Source organism: Momordica charantia (genome assembly GCF_013281855.1).
Source record: "Momordica charantia cultivar OHB3-1 chromosome 8 unlocalized genomic scaffold, Mcharantia_2.0 BLBB01000008.1, whole genome shotgun sequence".
NCBI lineage: Eukaryota > Viridiplantae > Streptophyta > Magnoliopsida > Cucurbitales > Cucurbitaceae > Momordica > Momordica charantia.
In genome coordinates, this window is record NW_028275166.1 from 19,261,958 (window position 1) to 19,272,937 (window position 10,980).

At 30.9% G+C, this 10,980-nt stretch overlaps 1 protein-coding gene across 1 annotated transcript; it reads right to left on the reverse strand.

Annotated features, from left to right (window-relative positions):
- Positions 1-3,575: 3,575 nt before the first annotated feature.
- Positions 3,576-8,501, reverse strand: LOC111023224 (beta-hexosaminidase (DUF1336)). Its single transcript, XM_022300607.2, has 11 exons — positions 8,220-8,501; positions 7,914-8,031; positions 7,123-7,490; positions 6,583-6,669; positions 6,182-6,496; positions 5,799-5,934; positions 5,534-5,696; positions 5,178-5,306; positions 4,817-5,011; positions 4,609-4,731; positions 3,576-3,965 (listed from the first exon to the last, which is right to left on the reverse strand). The coding sequence occupies exons 3-11, from the start codon at positions 7,403-7,405 to the stop codon at positions 3,861-3,863; spliced, it is 1,536 nt and encodes a 511-aa protein (XP_022156299.1). The 5' UTR covers positions 7,406-7,490; positions 7,914-8,031; positions 8,220-8,501; the 3' UTR covers positions 3,576-3,860.
- Positions 8,502-10,980: the final 2,479 nt, after the last annotated feature.

The following is a 10,980-nucleotide window of genomic DNA, read 5'->3' on the forward strand; positions in this document are numbered from 1 at the left end:
GATTATAACCTTCAATAATAGTTTTATTGAATGACAAAAATATATATGACATTTACAAACTATGAGTTTTAGGACATAAAATCCAACACTGGTGAGGTTGTGTCGACAACTTTGGTGGGAATGCATGCTCATAGGATGGATATTTTCAGGTTGATGCTCTCACTACAAGAAATTTGAATGATCCCACCAATCTTTGTTGTATGCAATTGAATAAAGGTTGAAATCTGTTTGGTTCCCCGACTGACCTATATAATAAAAAGAGTTTGGATTAGATGGACAATATTCAGTTGAATGACAACTATCACCACAATAAAAACAATAGGATGGATTAACAGGAGAAATAAGCATGTTACTTCTCATGTTTAGATTGTACATAAATTGAGGATCCATTTCAAACACGCCAGCTAATTTGTTGGTTCAATACAAGAAACCTCTCCTACTTTTTCATCCTTCTCTTTTTCAGTTTTTCTTTTTTCTTCTTGATTATCTTTGTTCTCACCCTAACCTCTTTAGGGACTCGTACAAGAAAGTTTTTGTGCTAAAAAAATTGACCCTTTAAGGTTAGATATAACGAATGATTTTAAGGAACAGAGCTACACAACAATCATAATACTTAAACGATTCACTAAAAAGAAAATAAGTCCCCGACAACAGGGCCAAAAAACTTGTTGGGAATTCTATACCGCAAAATATACGAGAAGCGTGCAAACGTACACAGTCACAAGTAATGTAGGGGAAGTAATTCCAAAATCGTGTACTCCTCAGGGATTTTTTGCTTCAAAATGAATTAAAATGAAATATTTTAAACTGTAATTGTTGGTAAAAATCGGTGATGAAGTCGTGATTTGGTTTTGCAAATATCAAACTACTTAATAAAAACAACTTCTCCGCTTCTTGCCTTAGTTTTCGACAAAATGGCACATTGGAGAAAAAAACCGTCAGGCGCTACTTGACACTTTTATGGAAATTGAGTTCTACTCCTACCACGACCACTTTTGGTTGTTTTGGAGCCTAGGGTAACCTATTGTCATATGTCTATGCGTGGTTACAATGATAGAATATCATTATTAACTCATTTACTTTTATGGGTCAGATGAGCTATGTCTAGGATTGTAGTTTATACTCTTATGTCTAAGTCACATCCTATATTAATTCCCTAACCTAACCTTTTCAGTATTAGGAATCTAGATCAATTTCCTAGTGGCCAACTTTAGAAATCACTTGAGGAAAGATTTTGAGGAATTAACCTAGAAATGCGCCAAGCGCTACTTGGGTTTTTCCTCCCGTGTTAAAATTAAAAGATTTTTCCTAAGGCATTTCATAGAGAGGTTGAAAACTAGATTAGTGCGTAATTAAAGAAATGAAAATGCTCAAAGAAATAAGAAAAATACTTTCCATTCGATTGAATTTGAAGAATAATAAAGATACAACAAGCCCTAACTTAATCTTCTTCTCTTACGAGCTTGAAGGAAGTTAACACTCATTAGAAACATATAAAGAATAAGATAAACGAAGTACAAATAAAATATAACTTGAAATGAATTGAAACAAAGCTTAATAAAGGAACGCGATAAAGGATAGGTTCGAAAAGCAATAAAATGTAAGTAAATAAGAACAAACGAATTCTAAACAAAAACCATACATTTTCTATAACTGTTTTTTGTTTTTTGTTTTTCAAAAATAGAAATTTGGTAACCATTTTTAGTTTTTATTTTTTAAAAGTTAGAAAATTGAGAATATATACTAGATAGAGAATATTCTATGTAAAGTAGAGATGACAATGGTGTGAGGCGGGGTGAGGATGTCATCTCCCATTATTGTGCTTGTGAAAATTTTTAGTCTCGTCTCCACCTCGTTCTTTGGTCTAGGAATTGAGATCCAGGTTAAAGAATCCTTATTCGGGGATGGAGGTATTCGTGGGAAAAATTAACAGTTTTATAACTAACTTTAATATTTTCATAATTTAAAAAATAAAAAGTGTAATAAATATATATTAATATATTTAGAATTATTATTTACTAATATAAATAATTATTTAAAAATATTTAATATTTTATTCACAATTTAGTAAATATGTTAGTAAAATATATATTAATTATTTGAAAAATAGAATCGGGAATAGGATCGCGACATTCATTTCCTATTCTTGGAAAGGAGACCGGACCCCACAAGAATTTTTGTCATCCCTAATGTAGAGCCTGAAAAATACAAGTTTAGACAAATGGAAATAGATTTTTGAAATAGAACTTTTAGAGAGATAAAGAAAAGTTAAATAGACAAAAGGGGAAAAATTTTAGAGGAAAAGAGTAAAGTTGAGAGGAAAAGATATGAAAGAAAAAAAATAGAAAGAAAAAGAAAAATTATAGTGCGCAAAAAAAATTTAAATATAAAAACAAGATTTGAAATATACTTTTTAGAGAAAATAAATAAATACAAGGAAAAATCAAAGTTAGAGTGAAAGAAAGTTGAAAGAGAAAAGAATATATAATTTTTAAAAGAAAAATATATTAGCAAGATAAATAAAAGTTATAAAACACGAAATTCAACAAAGCGAAAAGTTCATGAAAATATTAAATTTTTAGGCAGAGAAATGAGAGTGATGTGTTGCAGCAACAAAAAAAAATACATAGAGATGAAAATTTTGGAGGGAAAGAAATAATAATAAATATTTAAACTATTAAAATTTTAGAGAGAGAAAAACAAATATTTTAGAGATATATTTATGAAGAAAAAATAGAATGAAAAATAAATTTTTTAGAGATAAATAAGTTAAAAGAAAAAAAAAGTTGAGTCTTGGGAGAAAAAATGAGATTTTGAAAAACAAAAATCTATTTTTAAAAACTATTTTTGTTTGTTTTGTTTTTGAAATTCATGTATATTTTCTAAAACATAAAATTGAGATGATTATCAAACAATTCTATTTTTCAAAAATAAAAAACTAAAAACCAAAAACAGAAAACAAAATGGTTATCGAACGGGTTCTTAATTCTTAGACTATAATTTACCACTAGTTCTCATAAATTGAATTCTATTTCAGACCTACTAGAAATTTTGCATTACTTTTTCTTTGCAAATGATGAGTTATTTTTCTTTTACAGTACTCAAGTAACTCTCCAAGAATATTAATAGAAAGATTCTTAAGATCTGAAACAAAAATTTAACAATCATAGGTAAAACCAAAAGTCTAAAAATATTTGAAATTTTACTCATTAGTTGTATATTATGGCTTGAAACTCGCCATTTGAGTTAACTCTAAAATTAATACGCTGAGTTTAACTCTAAAATTGGTAATAAAAAAAAATCAACAACGTGCTTAGAAAGCAAAAAATTACTTTTATTTATCTATAAATTTTTTATTTAAATAAAAAATAAATGATACCTTCTCGAAAATGCGAGATATTATATATATACTGAATTAGTGTACTCGCTCGCGTTCAGCAGTCGTGGATGGGCCGCAAATACGGAGGGACGGAAAAGAGAGTTTCTAAGAGGCACAAGTGAGCTTGAAAATGTGATGGTTGGAGACGCCACTTGTGGGCAATTTTTTGTTGGATGGTGCAAAAGGGGGAGGGATGTGATATGGAAAATGGTATATTTTAGTTATAAAAATAAAATTGTTGGCAACAGATGTGGATATGAATTAGAATTAGGTGGGGGGAAGAAACAGAGAGACTTCGATGTAAAATGTTTCACGTAACATAACATCTCCTCAGCACTCAACTCACACCAAGGTTTCTAAGATCTATGAAAATGAAATTGAAATTGAAATTGCATCCTCCATTTTCCTGTGTCTGCCAAAGGGCTTGGCTCCTAAATTCTCTTTCTATTTGTTCGTGTGTGGTCTTCAGATGGTGGGTGCATCATACGCTCATAATTGTCGGTATCTGCCCCTCGTCTACGAAATCAATCTTATTCAGCCGCACACAGCACATCATTTGCTCCGGCAGTTCTTCTGGTTTTCGTGCCTGCCAAACACTCACCACAATCAATTCTGTTTCTTCATTTTTAACCAACATAAATCAATTGCATCGTCCCAACGTCACAAAATGGAAATGGAGACAAGAAAGAATAAACTTGTTTTGGTTGTTTTCAAAAATTTCTATACAATTTTGACAATGTTCCCAAAGAATGAGAAACAAGAAACATAAAGCCTGTTCCTATTTCTTGTTTCTGTTTTTTTATTTTTAATAAAGAAAAATGAATTGTACGCCTCAATATATATGAATTCAAGTATGACAAAACATTTTTTTTATTTATGTTTTTGAATAAATTGGAAATGAGAATAAAAAAGAAAAAAACTTATTTTGGTTGTTTCCAAAATTTATATACAATTTTGAGAATGTTCCAAAAAAAAAAGAGAAAAACAGAAAACATACATGGTTGAAAAATGCTTAGATTTCTTAAAAAATATTTAAAACGAGAAGGAAGAAAGGAGAATGTTACCAAACGAACCCATAATTAATTGCAAAATATTTAGATTTCTTGAGAAAATTGGAAACGAGAAATAACAAATAGGAACGTGGTCAAATTTGCCCTAAATTCATCTCAATCATTGAGAGTTTTTTTTTTCTTTTTTAATGTTATCAGATTTGAATATAGTAGAAGTACCTCGATTGTTAAACCAAAATCAAGAATCCCGTGCTTCAAACGGTCACGGAATGATTCGAGTCCTTTCCTCGATATATAGCTGAACCTATGTATGTCCAAATCAATCTCGAAATAATTTTGTCCCTGAAACAACCATTAATGCAAAGACATCACAAGATGCCTGCCTGATATTATCATAACGGACTCTAAAAAATGGAAATTGTTTTACCCTGAAAAAGTTGTGTTGAGGTCGTGATAGCACTGGCTTTTCATTATAAGAACTAACCAGCTTTCTTTCAGTAGAACTTAGCTGGAGATCTTCGGGATTAACCAACCCACCAATTATTTTCAACCTTTCTCTGAAAGGAACCAAGGATTCCCTTGTGAATCCCTTCACTTTTTCCATTTCATCTTCGATCAGCCTCTGATGAAGAAATCAGCTTTAGATCTTTGTCAAAGAATATAATGGAAGAAGAAATACATTTCTAACACAAAGGAGGATGCGAGCTAATTCATTTCTTTTCCATCAAACATTTCATGTCCAAAGTATACATAAAAATTGATTCAATTGGTGGAAAAGCAAAAGGTACCTTGATGGAGTCTTGAAAATGGGGAGATATCTTTTCATCAAATTTCTCAGATATTCTAAAATACAGCACAAGGCTCATCCCTTCACCGTTGTAATCACCAGGGAACATCGAAGCTGCATATGTAGGCAGCTAAGACCGAAACAACATAACCAAACCAGAGTTAAGCAAATCCAGTTGCAGTTTGTGACATTCTAGTGTCTTGTCAAAAATAGTGCCCATTAAGATATTAATGCCAATGATTCATCAGAGTAAAGCCAGATGGAAATAACAAATTTCTTTTCCAATTTGTTAATGATAGGCAAAATCCTTGTTATTGGAAAGCTCATGGAACAGAAGAGAAGTGAAAATCAAAAGACCTGTATATTAACAATTAAGATGGACGGTAGCTTTTCATGTGCTTTCAGATTTGGAAGTTCAAGATGCTGAGCAATGTGATTTATCTTCTTGGGGCAGAGAAACAAGTCAACTCCAATTGGTACGTATGGGCTGAAGTTTGGAGCAGGGTATTTCTGTTTGTCTCTACACAATAGGTGTCCAAAGTTGGAAAGAAGAAACCAACACAGCCAGAAACACAGAAATCGAAAGCCCTAGATGTGCACAATATGTAATTAAAGGACATGCCTGAAATAATTTTCTCCACGAAGCTTGAACACAGAAGGTGAAATAGGGGACCAGGAGGATGGAGTTAGCTTCTCTCCCTTAGAACATGGAATTTGCAGTCCTGCTTTTGGACGATATAAGATTTTCTCAGCCGTACCTGTTCATCAACAAATTATGCTTCTATAAAAGTTGAGATTCAAAGTTTTATCATGCATAAATTTCAAGGACTATCCTAGAGGCATATGTCGATTTCATCACTAATCTTTGACAATGATAAAATGATGCAAAAGGTAGCTCTTCAAACTTTTAGAGATTGCATCAACTTTTTGGATATCATAATATAAGTGCATTTTAAAGACATAATAACTACAAAAGCTGTCTCAAAGCTTAGCATGTTTACTTACAAAACTCAGTTCTTTCAAATCCATCAACCGATTTTCTTTTAACAGACAGCATTATAACTGCTGCCTTCCTATGTGCCGCTGCGGGACTAGAAGAATGATCCATCTCATTGCAATTGACTGGAGGAGTCAAACAAGGCAGGCAAGAATTCATATTGAACTCCTGACTCGTAAATCCAAAGTTCTGCGCACCTCCATCAATTTTGAGATAACTTTCATAGAAACCTTCATACAGACATCCATTGTCAATGAAGCACGATTTGCTTTCATACTGAAGCAATTGAGCATTCGGGACATTTCCAATCGAAGGAATACAATCTGCCATCCCAGAAAACAGAGTAACAAATTTTGTAATGTAATGAGAAAGAAGTTGTTAGCTGTGGAGAGATAATTTTACGTTTTACCTTCATGAACACTACTGTAATCATCATCATCGGAATCAGAGTCCAAAATACTAGCCGAGTCAAACCATGGTTCATCTTGAAACAATCCTACAGATGACACAATTTTACAGTCCGCGGTTCAGATGAATATATCGAGCTTAACCAAAGTATAAATGTTGTTTTCTATCTAAATATTCAAACATGGAAGCAGCTGAGTGAGTAAAACAGAAAAAGCTTCAGTTAGAAATAAATCTAGAATTTATTTTAAATACAAGAATTTTTTAAAGTCCATAACTAGTTGAATACTTAGACACATTCATGAATATTCAAGCATTAGTATTATTCCACGATGCAAGCGAGAATCAAAACAATACATTACAAGTTTCTTCCAAATTATTTTGAATAAACAACAACCATTCTCTGACTCTTGTGATTGTATGTAAATTGTATTTCCATTGTGTATTAAGAGTGTCCAGATCAATAGTATAATTCTCTGTCATGTCATGGGATACCAGATATAATAACTTCGATTGCAGGGATTGAGAGAGGAAAAGAAAATACCATTTGCATCAATTTGACTATGGTTCCAATGCAGCTGCTTAAGATGGAAGGTCATGTTAGAAACTTCAGACCTGCGGGTAGTAGCAGCTCCCTTCTCAAAATCGAGATGAACAAACTCACTAACTGTAAAATCTCTTCCTCCATGGCTCCGTGTATCACCAATTCCTTTGATATTGACCTCAGGAATGGCAGCTGCAATCTTGCTACGACGTTTTCCAAATCGTGAAGAGTATTTCCTATATACTTTCAGATTACGACTAAGTTTTGAGGTGCAGCCACCCATTGTGTTAGTTTTGCAGTTCTAAACCTCTGGGATGATAAAATAAAAAGCAGCACAACACTGAATCCCCACTTTACAAAGAAGAAACCTGAAACGCAGTCAAGATGTAAGGACTATATCATTGTGGTGTGGTGCATACCAGCAGAATCCAACACATTACCAATTTGGAAGTTTTTGATCTGAAACACAATTCCTATTTCAGATATTGTTGGAATCAGAGAAGTCAGCTGCCGATTATATAAATTAGGTTCATTGTTCATAAATAAACGATATGAACCTCATACATAGAGCTTAAGAACTATTATGATTCATGCTATTTTACATTCTCCATATGTATATACGCATATAAAGATAAACCAAAAGTAAAATCAGCCAATTGACGAGTAAAATTGGGTATAGATTTTCATATCCCGAACAAAAATTACTAGAAACCAACAACTAAGCCTAACAAAAGGAACGAACCATCTCTCTATCTTTGTTTATCATATCCTTCCATGTCAAATATACCTACCTTCAATGTCAATGGCATTCCATATAAACTCGCAACTTTCTGCGGCTCCCTGGAACAGGATTCGACGTTTTCAGCAATCACATTGGGCGTGCCATCGGATCACAAAACTATTTTCGACCTGAACAAAACAGAAAGAAAAAAAAACTGATATATAATAGGTCGAATTATTGCAACCGGAACCGGATATTCCCTTCGCAAATTCAAAATTCCATCCCCGCGAATGATGAACAATTTAACAAAACTGGAAATGAGAACCAAAAAAGGGAGAAATCAGGGGGTGGAGATTGAGATTTGAGAGAGACGGACCTGGAGAAGTAGAAGCACAAATGTTTAGCATAAACGAGGAATCGTCGTTCCTCGCAAGGAACTCAGATTCCTCTGATTGTTTCTTCGGTCTTCAAAATCCGCTGTGTTCAGAAACTCGAATCGGAAACTTGAAGCTGAAGCGGAATCGAAGATTTGGGGAGAGGATGGAGGAGAAAATGAAATGAAGATGAGGAGAAGGAAAAAGCTGAAGAACACAAAGCCCGTTGTATACGGATCTCCACTCTCAACTTCGCGGGAAACTAACCTTCCGGCAACTATGCAAGTTATTAACAGAATTTTCTATTTTTATATTTTAGTATCTGATCAAACCTTTTCTTTTCTTTTTCTTTTTTTCTTTCCTTTTCTAATAATGTTTTTACCCTTTTCGATAATTACAAACCCTTTATTTGGTTTAAATTTTGTATTTTAGTCCTAAATATTTTCGTGTCTGTTCAATTTAGTAGATTCATGTTTTAATATTTTTTCAATTTAATATCTCATAATGATTAAATATAAATAAAATTGAGTGAATTAGCAAAAATTGTAAAAAGAGGAAAATTCGAAATTTCTGTCCATTTCTTAGAAATTTGAATCTTCCTTTCTTGACTTTTTTTTTTTTTATCCTCTTCTAAATTTTCGTTAATTCATCGAGTATTATGTCATATAAATTTATCATCAATTAAATTTAACATTTACCAAATAATGAATAACTAAATTGAAAAATCTTCCTGAGGAGCACTTTCTTTCTGCTACGTGGTCCCATAATATATACACAAATATATATTTTTTTCATTTTTATTTATTAACTTTTAATATCTCCTATTTGATCTCATCCTCCCTCCTCTATTCACTGTTGCATCACATCTCATCCATTTTCTTTGTTCTCATTTTATCTCTAACTATATATTTCAATTCAAAATTTCGTTAAAAAAAATTCAAATTTACTATATATATTTTTATATAATTGTATTTCAATACTATTTCAAAAAGAATGTTTTCTTCATTTTACAAAAGAAAAGAAACTTATGTTTTTTTCCGCCACAAATAAAACTTGGTATGTTTTTCACGTACATTGGTAGAAAATTTATCTTATTTTTTAAACAAATATTTATCTTTTAGTTTATCTTTGTTTCTCATGTATTTTAAATACAAAAGGATACATTAAATTGAACAAAAATAGACAAGACAAATGAATAAAGAACTCCTTACCATTTTGTAAAATAAAAACACTTTTTTAGTGAAGCTTGGCAGAGAAGGAAAAAAAAACAAAAGAGATAGATATTGAAGTTTGTTGACCGTGTAGGCATTCAAGATGACGTGCTCTTGAATCCCCGTGACCATGTTTTGTCCAAAAGAAAAATACCCAAACATCAAAAAAACTAAAATTATTTGCATCTAGCCTCATGTTATTCTCGTCACTAATTTTTTCGATGTTCTACTTTACTATATTTAATTTTCATTTTCCGCACATTTTAGTGTAGCTAATTTATATTTAATCTATTTAATATAAATTATAAACTATTCAGAAATTTTATAGATTATTTAAAGATGTGACTTCCAATACTTGTTAATATAAATAAATGAAATACTTATTTATGTTAGATTTTTTGTTAAATACTTTAGGTTTAAATATTATTTCAGTACCTTTTTTTTCTTTTTCTCTTTTTTGAGGAGAGTTTAGTTCAATTTGGTCCATGACATTTAGATACTTATACTTTCAACTTTGTCCATTAATTCCTATACTTTTAAAGTGTTTAATTGGTCCCTATACGTTCAAATGTTCATCTTTGTCACTATACTTTTCAAAAGTAGCTGCTTTTGTCCCTTTATTTTCTTTTTATCTCATTTTCTTTCAATATAGTTTTAGCATGACACTATTCTCAATAAAACTTTTGGAATGTAGTCATAACTTTGTATGAAAAGGTTTTTGTTATGTTAAAATTTTGCAAACAAAGATTAAAATAGTCACTTCTTAAAAGTATAATGACCAAAACAGATATTTTCAAATAATATATACTAAAATTGATAAAAGTTGGAAGTATACAGACCAAATGAACCTTTTAAAAATATATTGATCAAAATAAACCAAAAGTATAGGTTCTAAAATAGTATTTAAACCAAGAGTTTATAAAAGAAAAAAAAAAGTTAATGGCAAATCTAAAATAATTTTTATGTAAAAAAGACCAGAATTAAAATAAAATATAATTGCCACATTTCTCTAACTAAGAGGTCAGAGTTCGGATACTCCAACCCCACTTATTGTACTTAAAAAAAAGACTTTTTAACCATATAGAATAACTATAAAAATTTTAGGAATTATCATTTTAGGATGATTCTCCCATAAAAGAATAGTAACATTTGTATTCATAAATTTATAAACGAATAAGGTTTTAAATCCTAATTTAGTTCTTTAAGCTTTACTTTATAATAATAATAAAGGTTTTAGACCCTATTTTAGTTCTTCAAAATTTAATATCTATTTTTTAAAAGTGTCTAAATTTTTAATGTTTTGTTTTAGGCTATCAATATTTAAATATGTTCTGTTTTAGTTGTAACATTTTATGATTAAAAGTATTTAATTTTTATAATTAACTTATTTAACAAGAACTCAAATCTGTTTGGAAATCCATATATGACCCAATACATCTGCCTTAAAAAACTTGTCCATATAGACACATTACATTAAATCAACAAAAATATTTCTACATCAAGTTTTAAAAGAACTTATAACAAATTACGAGAATGAATAAAAAGGCTTTTA